Source organism: Episyrphus balteatus, chromosome 3, assembly GCF_945859705.1.
Source record: "Episyrphus balteatus chromosome 3, idEpiBalt1.1, whole genome shotgun sequence".
Classification (NCBI taxonomy): Eukaryota; Metazoa; Arthropoda; class Insecta; order Diptera; family Syrphidae; genus Episyrphus; species Episyrphus balteatus.
In genome coordinates, this window is record NC_079136.1 from 33,988,301 (window position 1) to 34,004,040 (window position 15,740).

Sequence of the window (15,740 nt, forward strand, 5' to 3'; positions counted from 1 at the left end):
TTATTGAGATAAACTATTTTTACCCCACTACGGCAAAGCCAAATGTTCATCTGTTCCATCATAACTTCTAAACTACTAATCGTAATTTGAATCCATGCTTGTCTGTTGGTTTTAATATAATTTTTTTTTGAATATGGCGCCCTCTAGTAGCAAAAATCAAAAACTAAAAAAAAATTATCACGAAATTTGACCTAAAATAAATAAAAAAACATTCAAGAACTGTAACGTTATTATTATAATTTATTTATTTAGTAGGCACAATTATTTAGAAATATTGGTTTAAAATTAGAATAAAAATATACAAAAGCCTAGTCAAGTATCTACCTATATACAGTAAAAGTATTTTCTAATAAGCGTAAAACAATATTCTTATCTTTTATATACAATTTATATAAAAAGTCTACTGCAAAGATTGTTCTTCATCATCAAATCTCAAATTATCATGAGACTTTTTCTTATTCACTACATAACACAGCCAAATTAATATTGGAATCATTGCCAAGCCCAAAGGCATTAAGAAAAACATCCAAAAACTTTTTGGTTGGGGTCCTTCATCACTCGCATCATAATCTTCCCAATAATTGCCCTCATCACCTTGATAATCCATATAGTCTTCAACTCTTAGAAAAGCTTCCCGTATCCTATGTCCTCTATAGCTTATTGCAACGCATGCATAAAATCCTTCGTCTTGTGATCGAATTCCATTTAAAATCAATTTACTTAAATAAATCTCATCATCGACATTTTTTTCCCTTGCTGTTTGCAATAATTCATATATTCCTCCATTATACTGAACAATGTGTGAGTTGAAATTCTCCTGGCCCAAATTGTATTCCATCCCGGCACCAATGTCCGGTATTCGTTTGAACCATTTGATTGTCGGATGTACTTGGCTTTGTACCCTGCATTGAAAAACCACTTGTGACCCAATTGCTGCAGTCTTGTTTTCTGGAAAACCATCAAGAAATTCTGGTACCAATTCTGTTGAATCTATATAAATTATATTTAAAGACCAAATAATGATGTAGTTAGTTAAAGTGATTGACTTTGTGTGGAGCCGCCGCCAACTTTCAAGTGGCAAACTTACTCTTTACATCTAATTGATATGTTCGAACTAATTGAATATCTAGGGTTGTAACATCGTCCAGTTTGTATGGATAGATTGTGCACTTGTAGAGACCGGAATCTTTTTCGGTAAGATTTTTCAAGTGAAGCAATGATTGGCAATAGTTTTTATCGCATGGTAAATGGGACCAGGTTTCGGATCGAACAGAATGGCAAGATTTTTGATATGAATCATCTCCACATGGCTGGAATGTAGCAAAAGAAGATTTGAAATTTATTTAAAATAAAAATGGTAAAAATTTGGAAAATATATGTACATACTTTGAAATACCAATTAAATTGCATTCCATTTATTGGATGTTCGCTTAGAAGTCCTCTAATTCCACAATTAAGTTGTATGTCATTTCCAGCTCTTTGCTGAATCAATTCTGTGTTTTCTGGATAATAAAAAAAAAAAATACTTTAAAAGATTGATATTCGATAGATTTATTTAAATTATTGATTATAGGTAAAACGTATCTGTATCTTGCTTTTGGAAAAGTGTGAAAAAATAAAATCAAAGGACAGGGATAAATATACAGTAAAATATTATCACTTCAAAGCTTTACAATCCGAGAATTGATTCTATCAATATTATCTTAATGCAAACAATTAAATTTAAATTGTGAAAAGTTTTTCATTGTGCTTAATAACTGTGATAAGCTCAATTGAAAAAATGTTTTACGATTTAAATTTAATTATTTTAAATTTATCATTTCAGTTTATCATAGAACCGGAGTAGGGGCTGGTCCCGATAAAAGTATACTTTTTTATCGCACATTGCACATACAACTGTTTTCTTGTTTTCTAAGTAAAGAGTTTATTTAATTTAACTTAGTTGAAAGGGTGTTCTGTGAAAAGGAAATAAAAGTTAGATTGTACCTAACTTAAATTTTATTTGCAATCAAAGCATATTGAATATGATTTAGGTAAGTGTTTTTTACAACCTGCATCTAAGATGTCTACATGTAAAAAATAAAAATGGATGTTTTTATATAATTCACTATTTAAAAATACCTACCCTTAAGTTCTACTCCATACTAAAATTAAAGTTATAAAAACTAACATCACATTTTTCTCAAAAAAAAAACACCTCGGATATTTGAAAAAAACTCTTTTCTTTATTCTTCGAATTTTGTTTACAGGGTGTTTCGGTGCTAGTTTCAAATCCTTTTATTTCTTTCAAAAAAAAAAAAAAATACTTCCTCATATATAAAAAATAAAAAAAAACTTTAATGATTCATTATTTGTATGACAAAAAGAACATAGTTTTTAGTTTTACGCTTATATTTTAACTGTTGTGCTCAAAAAAATATCGATATTTTCATAGAAAAGGATTTACAACATATAGTTTTTTTTAAGTGGTCGAATCGGGTCTCATTTGATTTAGCATTCAAAAATACCTTGAAACAATATGTCGTATAGCTAGATTGCATGAACACAAGAAAGTTTTTAAGAGACTTTGAATTTTTGAAAGTGACGGTATTTCATGATTAAAATTTCCTAATTTGTTTTTTTTTTTTTTATTTATTTTTAAAATCAGTCTTATAACGTCAATATGCATATGAAACAAATAAATACAAAATAGAGCACGTATATACAGTGCATCTAAATAATTTGAAAATAATGTGAATTACAACTTTGCATTATAGATGCCAACACACCCAAATAGCATTCTAAAGTGTTAGTAACTTAGTAACAAAAAAGTCCCTTTCAGGAAATATTGGGCTATCGAATACACAATTTTGTAAAGTGACTGTGACGCTACATCTCATTCTTGGCCGCTATTTTTTCTCGGTGTCACTTCTCTATATAATTATTCAAATATAAAAGTATAAAAAGTATTGTGCTGACTGGTGCAAAAAATAATTTTTTTTCTCATATACACGAATTTTTCCACATTTAACCTTGAATTGATTGGAATTTTCGTGCAATCATTTTAAAAGATGATTCCATGGCAACTCACTCAACATTCAGAAAAATTTTCTAATACATAAATAGAATTTTTTGTCAATTTCAAGTTTTATTGCAATTCTTTTGAATATTAAGTCTGCAAAGATTAATAAATATCGTTAGAGTCGTTTAGTCGTTTTCGAGTAATTTGCTATTTTTAGAAAAATTTGTATGGGAGGTACACTTTCTAAGCTAGACATAAAAAAAAACAACTTTCAGAATTATATATAATCGTTTGTACCAAATTTGAATCCTCCATCATCGTAATGTTGGTTTTGATTAAAACTTCAATTTTTTTTTTAGACACGAAACCAATACTTGCCCTATTGAGCAAGTACAAAATTACAAGCTTTTAAAATAAGTGACTAAACCAAAAATTTGTTCAATATTTCGAGGAACAATTTCAAAATATTTAGGTAACATACGTTATACCAATTTAGTAACTTTTGTTACCTGCGATTTGTAAAAGTAGAGAAAAGATGCATTTTCACTAAAGTAATTTTAAAATGCAATATTGTGTAACGAAGCCTTCTTAAATGTTAATTTATTTTAGCAATCACGAGGGGATATTGCCATCGTCACTATTAGATTCATCTTGTTTTCTGTGTTGGCGTGTTTTTCTATCATGTTCATGTGGATTTTTTCTTTAGTTGACAAGCTTATGTTTTAAAAATGCTTTCAGATTACTCTTATACTCCATGAATTAAATTTCTAGTCATAAGGTTATGTAACTTTCATAAAGAGTAATTTGCTATTGGAAAAATTAAAAAAGCCTTCATAATTTGTTCACATTTTGTGTCCACTTTTTCATGGATTGACCCTGTATTAGTTCTATGCGTGTTTTTTGGCTTTGTTTGCAAAATTGTTTACCTATTTTTGACAAAATTCGAAACTCATTATATAGGCAAAATACTATCCATTACACGGTGTTACAAAAATGAGGTTTTAAAATATACGCGGGCGGAGACCTATCAGGTTTTGTAGAGCTAGTCGCACTGAATACGAAACGGTATTTGAAAATCCCCTAACACCCCCAAAATCTGGAGTTACGGGCAAAAAACGGTTTTTTGGGCCTTCACCCATTGAAAAAATTCTAGCTTCGACAATTTTTTACCCATTTTCGATTTTTGTATAGTTTCTGATAGAAGATAAATATACCTTTTTAACAATGTTTGAAACATGTAACTCGGTTAAACCACTTAGAATTTATAAGATGTCAAAGTTCAAAAATTCAATTTTTTTTGTCATTTGCCCAAACTTCGGCATCAATTTAAAGTATATGTTTTCAAAACAACATGCTATTTAAAAAATATATTCTAAAACTATATCTATTTCCCAATTGATCGAGGTATTTTTTATGAAAATCACTTCAAAATTGGCTTAGAAAAAAAAATTTTTCGATTTCAACCCAGATACAGAAATTCGAACTTTTAGGTATAGAACAAAAATAATGTTTCGGCACGTAGTAGGATAAGTTGGACGCCAGGATTTGATGAAGGGTTTTTGTAGAGGAGCTCAATACAAACATTTTTTTCTTTGGGAGGGGGGTCTATCTCCCCCCGTTTAGGTGGGAGGGGCATTTTTCTAAAAAAAAATTATCAAAATAAAAAAAAATTATTAAAAAACAACGGCAACACTTACAGTAATAAATGATACCATTTCCAAAAGGCAAAATTGTGCATTTGATTCTAATTTTTAAATCAATATAATATTACCAATAGTTTTTGAAATAATCGATTTCAAAGTTAAAAATAGGGGAAAAAAATTTTTTGAAAACTCATTTTATACTATTTTTGTCCAGACTGTAAATTTTAGTAAATAAATTACTTAGACAGAAAACTGCCTCAATTGATTCCTTATCGAACAGTGAAAACTATATGTTTCTATGTCTTTTAGTTTTTGAGAAAATTGAAAAATAAAAACAAATAAAAACAAAAAATATTTTGAAAAAAGAAAAATCTGATAAAATAATTTTTCAATTTTCCCAAAAACTAGAAGACATAGAAACAAATAGTTTTCACGGTTCGATAAGGAATCAATTGAGGCAGTTTTCTGTGTGAGTAATTTTGTTTACTAAAATTTGCAGTCTGGACAAAAATAGTATAAAATGAGTTTAAAAAAATTTTTTTTCCCTATTATTTCAAAAACTATTGGTAATATTATATTGATTTAAAAATTAGAATCAAATGCACAATTTTGCCTTTTGGAAATGGTATCATTTATTACTGTAAATGTTGCAGTTGTTTTTTAATAATTTTTTTTTTATTTTGATAATTTTTTTTTAGAAAAATGCCCCTCCCACCTAAACGGGGGGAGATAGACCCCCCTCCCAAAGAAAAAAATGTTTGTATTGAGCTCCTCTACAAAAACCCTTCATCAAATCCTGGCGTCCAACTTATCCTACTACGTGCCGAAACAACATTTTTGTTCTATACCTAAAAGTTCGAATTTCTGTATCTGGGTTGAAATCGAAAAATTTTTTTTTCTAAGCCAATTTTGAAGTGATTATCATAAAAAATACCTCGATCAATTGGGAAATAGATATAGTTTTAGAATATATTTTTTTAAATAGCATGTTGTTTTGAAAACATATACTTTAAATTGATGCCGAAGTTGGGCAAATGACAAAAAAAATTGAATTTTTGAACTTTGACATCTTATAAATTCTAAGTGGTTTAACCGAGTTACATGTTTTAAACATTGTTAAAAAGGTATATTTATCTTCTATCAGAAACTATAAAAAAATCGAAAATGGGTAAAAAATTGTAGAAGCTAGAATTTTTTCAATGGGTGAAGGCCCAAAAAACCGTTTTTTGTCCGTAACTTCAGATTTTGGGGGTGTTAGGGGATTTTCAAATACCGTTTCGTATTCAGTGCGACTAGCTCTACAAAACCTGATAGGTCTCCGCCCGCGTATATTTTGAGTGTTACACCGTGTTATTTTCAATTAAGTGGCTCAAATGAAAATCCATACAATTTTGTAATTTTTTTACGTTTGTTTTTTAAAAATTAACTACGATACACTTAAAAAATTACTTTTTTACATTGAACTATGAACTTAAAAAAAAAATAACTTATATGTATGTATGTACTTTCCCGCACGTTAGACTGGACCTTCCTATCGACATGTATTTCGACCCGCTGAATCCGAATCCGTTTGGTCCAGTCACCCTTCACGTTTGAGCAAAATGCAAAAAAAATTGCCCGGGTCTGAACATTCCAATTACAACCTAGTCAGCAGACTTGTTAAAACAGATAAGACAAAATTTTTGTCTCCAATCTCCATTTTTATTAAATATAAAATGCACGACTGGGTCCAACGTACTTGCTCTTGTAGTTTACAGTATCCTTATCTTAAATATTTATTGGAAATTTAAGATTTTGTTTAGTGTCGAGAAAAAAAAACCAAAAAAAAATCGAAAGTTTAAAAATTAAATTAAAAAATTTTTTTTTTCAAAAATGTTTCAAAATTTTTTTTTTTACATTTTATACTTCAAAATGATGTCTGTTAATTTTTAATAAAATTGACTTATGCTTTGATGAAATATATGAACTTAAGAAATATGTCAATTTTTGAAAAACGGCAACGCCATATTTCCGCTATCCGCATTTTTTGAGAAAAACTAAAAACGCAGGTTTGTTAGAATCAATACATCTATTACGTATACCAAATTTAATCAAAATCGTTAGAGCCGTTTTCGAGAAAATTGCAATACCTCGAAAACGTTATATGGGAGATATGTATGTGTTAAAAAGGAGATATTAAAAAAATAAAAAAACGGGTCTAGGGAATAACCTCAAAATCATCTGTACCAAGTTTCAAGCAAATCCATCCATCCGTTTAGGCCCTAGCTCGATGTACAGATGGACGCACAGACGCACATACGAACAGACGCACAGACCGACGGATGGCATGACAAAAATCACTTTTTTGATCTTCTCCATCATCGTAATGTTGGTTTTGATTAAAACCTCAAATTTTTTTTCTACACGAAACCAATACTTGCCCTATAGAGCAAGTAAAAATGCACGTATTCAAAGTTTAACTACCAAAAAACAAAAAAGTTGATTTTCTACTCTCTATATAAATATTTTTTTTTCTTATAAACATTTTTTCTGAGGAAAAGGAATTGAAATATGTACATCGATACAAAAAAAGGGAATTGGGAAGAAGCTTTGCACTCGTATAAACATTGAAATGTGAAAAAGTCCTTTAAATAATATACAGGGTGTCCCACAGTCACCGCCCCAAATGAAAACCTTGGATTCCTGAGGTCATTTTAAGTCGAAAAACTTAAGAGTTAATTTTCTCGTTTTCGTCCCGTTTTCGAGTTATCACGGTTTTTATGATTTTTGCTCTCTTGTCCTTTAACTGGCCTTATCTTTGCCAAACTACGTTTGATTTGAAAGATTTTTTTTTACAACCAATCAAGAATTTACTACAGTTTAAGTTTGTCTCAAAACTTTTTTTTCTGCGGACAACCGTTTCGCCGCAATTTTGCATCAAACACAATTTTCATCGTTTTTTAAGTTGTTTTTTACACTTTCATATCATTTTAGTCAAAAAAACAAGTTAATGAGTATAAATTTTTTGTGCTTTTTATTAAAGCCCAGTTTATTTTCATAAAAAAAATAAGTTTTATTTCATAAAAAAGGCTACTGAAAGTAATTAAAAATAAAATGCACGACTGGGGCCGCACGTACTTGCTCTTGCAGTTCAAAGCACTTTTATGTTAGCTTACTTGTAGGTTATTAGAGCTGCCTCTATATACATTTTTAAGAAATTTGGTTGATGTAGGGGAAGAGCCGGCATGGAGGCCAAATGTTAGTTAAATAAAATTTTTTTTTATTTGACTTGACTTTTTTGAGAAAAACTAAAAACGCAGTTTTACTGCAATTACTTTGAATATTACGTATGCAAAATTTTATCAAAATCCTTAGAGCCATTTTTGAGAAAATTGCAATAACTTCATAATAATGTACGGGAAGAGCCGACATCCGCGATTTAAAAAATTTAAAGACCATATTTCCACTATCCGTATTTTTTGAGAAAAACTAAAAACGCAGTTATGTTAGAACTATATACAGCATTACGTGTGCTAAATTTAATCGAAATCGTTAGAGCCGTTTTCGATAAAATTGCAATAACTCGAAAATTTTGTATGGGAGGTATACGTTCTAAGCGAGATATTAAAAAACAAAAAAAAACCAACCTTGGAAATTACGAAAAAAACATCCATACCAAATTTCAAGAAAATCCGTCCACTCGTTTAGGCTGTAGCTACTTGTACAGATGGACGCACGGACGCACCGACGCACCGACGCACAGACCGACGGACGTCATGACGAAACCCACTTTTTTGGGCTTCTCCATCATCGTAATGTTAGTTTTGATTAAAACCTCGAATTTTTTTTTTTACACGAAACCAATACTTGCCCTATTGAGCAAGTAAAAAATAAACTGAGTGAATTAAAAAAAAATAATTTTTAAATACAAAATTAATTCAAAAGAATGAAAACTTTTCTTTATCTATTTGTTCTTTTCTTAACCACAATAGCTCAGAAAAAGTTTTTAACTCATTTAAATTAATTTTTTGTTTAAAAATTATTTTTTTTTTAATTCACTCAGTTTGTTTATTTTTTTTTTAATTACTTTCAGTAGCCTTTTTTATGAAATAAAACTTATTTTTTTTATGAAAATAAACTGGGCTTTAATAAAAAGCACAAAAAATTAATACTCATAAACGTGTTTTTTTGACTAAAATGATATGAAAGTGTAAAATCAACTTAAAAAACGAAGAAAATTGAGTTTAATGCAAAATTGTGGAGAAACGGTTGTCCGCAGAAAAAAAAGTTTTGAGACAAACTTAAACTGTAATAAATTCTTGATTGGTTGTAGCAAAAATCTTTCAAATCAAACGTTTGTAGTTTGGCAAAGATAAGGCCAGTTAAAGGACAAGAAAGCAAAAATCATAAAAACCGTGGTAACTCGAAAACGGGACGAAAACAAGAAAATTAACTCTTAAGTTTTTCGACTTAAAATGACCTCAGGAATTCATGGTTTTCATTTGGGGTGGTGACTGTGGGACACCCTGTATATTAATTTATTAGGTACCTATATTGCGTTTTTTTACCTTTTAGGAAGGCATTCAGTAGGTACAGAATTTACAATCAGAAATTTGCAAAAAAAACCCTTTTTTATTCTAAACTATTTTGTCCAAACCCATAGTCCAAAACAAATTTTTTGAACAGACTTGAAGTCAATTTGTCTGAATTAAATGAATCTTGCCAACTAACCCTGAATGTCTTGAGTGATTCAATCAATCTAATAAAAATACTATAAATGATTAATTTGCCAACTTACCACTATAGTCAATATATGAAGTATCAACAATGTACACAGTATTGATCCAGAATATAAAGTGCAATAACAACGATCTCTCAATTATCATTATACTCGTAGTTTCACATTTATTTTCATCATTTTCGTGTTCATCCGCCTTCGGCACTCTTCAGCATTTCAAGTGCGCTTTTCTCAACCAATTCGATTTCAAATTTGATTTGAATATAATAAAATTTTCCAAAAAATTTCCAAAGTTTGTTTTCGATTTCCGCAAGAGTGTTTACGAATTCGTTTTCTGCCGTGCACGTAAAATTTATCATCAATGAATTAATTGGAAATGGCTCACAGACTCAGCTGGATTACCGCTCTGATGCTATTCTGCTATTGTACAAATCAGTTCCCACTCAACCGCATAGACTTTCGATATTATTGCTGCTCTATTAAAGCTTTCTAGCGGGCGTTCCGCTGATGATCGCTGGAATATAGTGTTGTTGGCGTTACTATTTACATTGATCGCCGGTAATGTGTTATTTGGGGCTGCGATGCGAGAGATATTGGTGGTTTATTTTACTTGGAACATTTTTCAATATAATTTTCAAATGCTCCAAAAGATGTGTTTATTTAAAATTGTGCCTCGCATCCCCTTTCTATAAATTGTTGATTTTGCTGTTTGGCTGCTGAAATAAATTGATAGAGAGAAAAAGATATATATTTTGGATTTCAAATTTTGTTTGTTTTCATTAAATTCATATTATTTAAACATTTTATTGATTTTATTTGGGGGAAATATTTTGCAGCCACATTTGTAAATTATTTCTTCATTGAGTGTATTTTTCCATATTCTTTTAAATAAACTTAAAATTGAGATGAGTGTGAAGGCGGCAAGCAAATATGGTTTCTATCAAACTTTTGTATCTATTGATTTTAGGAAAGAATCTTTGAGATTTTTTTTTATGAAATTACATATATTTTTGATGAAGTTGAATTCGTAATTTTTACCATCTTTTCAAAAATTTAAACAAAAATATATTTGAAAAAAATTTGCAGAAAACGTAAATAAATATTAAATAAATGTCGAAACATTTCGACACATTATGGTAGCCAGTAAAAATACTAATTTTTATTTACCAGCTTTTTGAATTGGAAATAAAATAAACAAAAAGTATTTTTGTTTTGTTGATTGATTGATTTGTTTAAAATTACATTTTAGCACTGAGGTTAGTTTAAACTATAAATTTTATTGTTTATTCTGACAATAAGTGGATACTTTTGGCACTAAATAAATCACTTCAATAAATCTTCGGAGATTGACTGACTTTAAGAAAAAATTGTAGACACGAAATTGATGACAACGATGATGCCATCGGACAAGCCTATGAATGAATGAACTTAGTACGAAAATGTTGACATGCAGGTGAAAAAAGCAACCCCAATGGACAAATTGAATGAGACATCAATGCGATGAAGTGCGTTATGCAATGAAAAGTTTATCCTGATAGTTTACTTAGTTCAGGAGGAGTGCCATGACCCATGAGTTCGTGATGTCATGTTAGCATTATACAGATACGTATAGAGATAACCATAATTTTTCTACGCAATCACTAACATAGTTTCGTAATAAAATGATATATTCAGCTATTGTATCAAGTGAAAAATGGGATTTATGTTTCAACATAGAAGAGCTGTGAAAGAATGCAGTCACGGCAGGTAATACATTTCATTCGCATTAATTGACTTTACTTTTGATTTCAAATTGTGATTAAGTTTTTAAACTGCAAAATCCAATCCAATTAATTCTGTAATTCTAATTGCAGTAAGTATAGGTAAATGCAGTCAGTTGAAGTTTTTTTTTCTAGTAGGTATGGTTTATGTCAGGAGGTATGGTTTATCTTAGTTAGTGTGATGTTAGTTCGATAGACTCTGTCATGTCTGAAGTTGGTTTCAAATCAAGCCTCCCCCACCTTGAGATTTTTTACAGTTACTGCCTCTTGGGAGGAATCTACAAAGCCTAATTTTCATGCAAAAGTGCATATATTTTTTTAACCGTTTGGTTAAGAATAATGCAGATTATTGTAGGACCGTTCCATTCTTGCGCTTACTAATTTATACGCACACAGGAATATGGCTGGGACTTGTAAGTCACTGAACCTTGCTCCTTAATGGAGTCTTCGTGCCAACAATTTTCTTACAGCCAATTGCAAATCAGTGTGGTTAGGTGACACCCATAAGAGAACGAAAAATTTACCACGTTCGTTTTAAATTCAAAGGATTTAAGTCTTTATAAATGCTTAGAAAATAATTTAAATGTCTGTGTAATCAAGTAAACTGAAAGTCAAGTAGACTCGACATAAATATTGATTTAAAAGAGGAATTCCAATAAGCCTCTTCACTAGAGACTGGATATTCTGGTATGATAAATAAGTTTTTTTTTTGTTCGACTTCACATATAATGAACTATGGCGGAGCATATTAAACAAAATTGCGTGTTAATTGGAGCTCAATCAAAAAACGATATTTGCGATATTATACATTATGTACTGTATATCACTCTTTTAAGCGCTCTACCTCTTCCAAACGATAAGTGTTAACCCTACTAACAATTTCGCTTCTATAATGCTTTACAGAAGCAACAATTGCATCTGTAAAGCTTTATAGAACCAAAATTGTTTGTCGGGAATTAACATAACTTAAGCTATTTTTTGGAAAACGTTAAAGTTTCGGAAGTGAGTTAAAAATACATTTTAAATAACACATATTTTACGATCTAGGCACAAAAACTCGCGACTTTTGAGTTTTGACCAAATAAAAAAAAATTTAACAATACGTTATAAAAAAAACTAAGAGCCAATTTTTCAATCTTCTAATAAACAATCAGTTAACTGTTCGACGAATAAAGTTATTAGGCTCATAAACAATCAGATAAAAACATTGAATTTTTCAATCAAGTATAATTTATTCTACAGAAGAACAAAAAAAAATTGTCAAATTCAAAAATATTTAAAATTAAACGTCATTTTTATTCATGATTGTTTTTGTTTTCTTGTGTTCCACTGTATTTTTTTCAAAATTTTTTCAAAACAGCTTTTACAACTGACACAATATTTTTGTTGAGATTATTCCTTAGAATAATTTTTATTCATCTCTGAAAGAAGCAGATAGTTTTATTCTTAGGAATAAGCTATATCTGCCCGTTGAAAAATTGTTTTTTTTCTGTATTCTTAGGAATAAGTACTAACTGACTGTTTAACTGACTATTGAAAAGTTGGCCCTAAAATAAATAAGTATTTGTGATGTTCGTTTAGTGTTTTGGCAAACCCACTGATTAAAGACGAGAAAATTATCTACAAGTTTCCCGAAAGCAACTTTTCGATATGACTCACCGTATAAGAGTAATATTCAAAGTACCGTTATTTTCGACATTTGACACATTTTAAATGCATTTGCACATTGCTCGTAGAAAAAAAAAATTCATAATTTTTTTTAATTAATTACAAAACCTACAAGTGGTTCATACATATATTAAAAGAAAAAAAATTTTATTGCCTTAAGGTCCTTAAAGCTAGAATCAATGGGCGGCGAGCACCCCAGACATAGTAAGAAAAATTCTCAGGTAAGTTTTCAGGTGTTATCAATGAAAAAAGATGATCAATTGAGGGTTAATCAAATACCTACTGTATCACTTTATTTTATCCTTATTTAAGTTTGAATGTTCAAAACGTAATTGACGAATGGTTAATGTTTCATAAATTAATTTATCAACAAGTCCAGCCAAGTAAAAACAGAAAATAAAGAGGTTTTTTCTGTTAATTTCTCGAAAATGACAAGATATTTTTGAATCAGGTTTTCTGTTTTTGTTTAAAAATAAATAAAAGCATCGAATTTTTAAAACTAAATTTGTACTTAGTTACATTTAAAAATTAGTTTGAATTTTTTTTCCAATTTTTTTTTTTCTCAAAATTTTTATTTTAAAAATTAATTTTTCAAAAACTGTGCCAAAAAATGGCTTTGTTTAAAATTTTTGTAAAAGACTACAATGTTTGCTTTACAAAAAGATATAACACGCCATTGTAGGTGTAAGAGTTGATTTTTAATAATTTGTTTTCCAAATAAAGTCAATTTTTTTTTTAAATTGCCCCTCCCCGCTAAACGAAGGCGAATAGACCCCCCTCCCATACAATTTTTTTCTTGTCTCGACCCAACGTACACGCTCTAGCTTTTTGGCCCATTGCTCCTGAATCACCCTGTATTATAAAAATCCTGATATACCTACCTATTATAAAAATCTCGCGTTTCAACTTATTTTTTTAAACGGTGTGCTTAACTGATTAAGTACTTGTAATTAACTGCGAACATTATATTAGGATATACATAATTCTCCTCTTTAATTTCGAGAAATATATTTGACAAAAAGAAACACAAAATTTAAAAAATTGTCATGCAAAAATTAATTTATATTTTATTAATGCAACTTTCTTAATTTCGAGATTTCAAGCTACAAGATTTTTAAATGCAATCCTTTGTAGACAACTTAATTTGAATGCAGACTTGTTAAAACCAACAAAAACTAATGATGAATTGACCCCGATCAATTTATTCTCCCCATTTTAAGATAATTAATAATATTCAGATTGAAATTTTAATGATTTTAAGTAAGTCATTAAAGTAAGTGCATTAAAAAAGAGCCTCATAATTTGAAAAATCACTTTAGGGAGTTAGACGTATAAGAAAAATGTTTAATATTTAATATTTGAACACCTTTTCTCTCCGACAAATTTTAATAATTTAAATAGGGTACAAAAAAAAAAGTTTTTTTTTTGCATTCATTTAAATAAATTATACACACAGATCTTAAGTCATTAAATAAAAACTTACCCAAAGTAATATATAGGTACAATAAACAGTTAATTTATAATCCAAACTTGATCCAAAACTTCCAAAAAACAAAACAAAATTCAAATAACCATAAAACGATATTCACTTCTAATTCTAATCACTAACAAAGCACAAGTGCTCACCAAATAAGTTTGATAACTCTTTTATTTTTTTTTTTATTAATCAATACAACTGATATTAAGATATCACAATCGAAACAAACAAAAAACGACCATAAGCTCAAATATAATGATTAATAAGAAACAGTAGTCTGTGTATATAAATGTGCGATATAGATTTGGATTTCGTTTCAATTTATCTAAGGTACACGCAATAAAATGTTTTTTATTAATATTTTGTTTTTATTCATTCTTTTTTTATCAATAAATTCAGTCCCCTTATCGTCTAGATATAGGAGTTAAGCAATTAATATTTCCGTTTAACAACGATAACACTGTTTATATTAATCAAAGCCTGAGAAAACTCCATATCCATATGTAGGTCTATCAACACTCTTTAGAAACACAAACAAAAACACACAAAACCGAGTAATAATCCTTCGATTTTGTCTACGAACATGTATCATCCCCACTGTCACGAAACTAGGTAAGTTAGCCCCTACAAAAATTCAAAAGGCTGGATAAGTGTTGATATTGCCAATATTTGCTTCTGAATTGAATGCTTCTATAGAACCAACTAACTACCGAGAGCTCTGTTAACAATCATTACACACACTATCTACTTGTGCAGCGGCTATTTCTACAACTCTATTATCACTATGATCGGGTATTGATAAATATTTACTCACTGGTTTCGATTATCGAATATGACACTGGAATATAATATAACTCGACTATCTATCGAGAGTATATGGAATTCAATAAAAAAAAAAATTTTAGATTATTAAATCTTATCAAACAAAATTTATTATAAATTTTATTCCAATAACAACCTCGGACGAAGGCACACCCGAACTTAGCACAACGCTAAGTGTTTAACTTCTGAATTCGAATCGCATTATTGTCTAGCTTCTAGTAGCAATTCGAAAAAAAAGAAAATCAAATAAAAAAAAAAAACACAAGCAAATGTTGATCGATATACGTTTTATCGAAAAAGTTTATCCGCTTCGAATGCTTAATCAAATCAGAATAAGAACCGCGAGCAGCGCAGCGCACTTACTTACAAAAAAAAAAAGAATATTTACGTAGGAATAACTTTCCACAAAAGCAGTCGCATTTACGTCTCGTTTGTATTGTGCCTCAAGCAAGGCGCCTAGTCGGAATATTATGTGCATAATAGGAAGACTTTGCAATTCAGGGGGTGTTTAGTTCGTCGTATAGTGGAAATGTTTGATCATTATGATTGCAAAGCACTTTTACTATGAAACCTAAACTAACCCTTAATCTTATAATCGTTGGAAAAAAAATGAAAAGAACTACATAGTTCTTGATCAATTACGTGTACTTTT

At 29.6% G+C, this 15,740-nt stretch overlaps 1 protein-coding gene across 3 annotated transcripts; it reads right to left on the reverse strand.

The window, feature by feature from the left end:
- Nucleotides 1–399: 399 nt before the first annotated feature.
- LOC129913593 (fibroblast growth factor receptor-like 1) lies at nucleotides 400–15,385 on the reverse strand. Of its 3 annotated transcripts, XM_055992351.1 has the most exons (6): nucleotides 15,225–15,385; nucleotides 15,081–15,129; nucleotides 9,422–10,077; nucleotides 1,387–1,502; nucleotides 1,088–1,310; nucleotides 400–990 (listed from the first exon to the last, which is right to left on the reverse strand). In XM_055992351.1, exons 3-6 carry the CDS (start codon nucleotides 9,507–9,509, stop codon nucleotides 401–403), a joined length of 1,017 nt encoding a protein of 338 aa, XP_055848326.1. In that variant the 5' UTR covers nucleotides 9,510–10,077; nucleotides 15,081–15,129; nucleotides 15,225–15,385; the 3' UTR covers nucleotide 400. The 3 variants fall into 3 exon arrangements, with proteins under 3 accessions (XP_055848326.1, XP_055848327.1, XP_055848325.1); XM_055992352.1 differs by having other exon boundaries at nucleotides 9,422–10,074; nucleotides 15,081–15,385; XM_055992350.1 differs by having other exon boundaries at nucleotides 15,081–15,385.
- Between the last annotated feature and the right edge of the window lie 355 nt (nucleotides 15,386–15,740).

Coding starts and splice junctions, on each gene's coding strand:
- LOC129913593 (XM_055992351.1), bottom strand. CDS start 9,509: ATGATAATTGAGAGATCGTTGTTATTGCACTTTATATTCTGGATCAAT. Junction 1,503..9,421: donor TTCATATATTGACTATAGTG/GTAAGTTGGCAA, acceptor TTTATTATCCAG/AAAACACAGAATTGATTCAG. Junction 991..1,087: donor ATATCAATTAGATGTAAAGA/GTAAGTTTGCCA, acceptor TAATTTATATAG/ATTCAACAGAATTGGTACCA.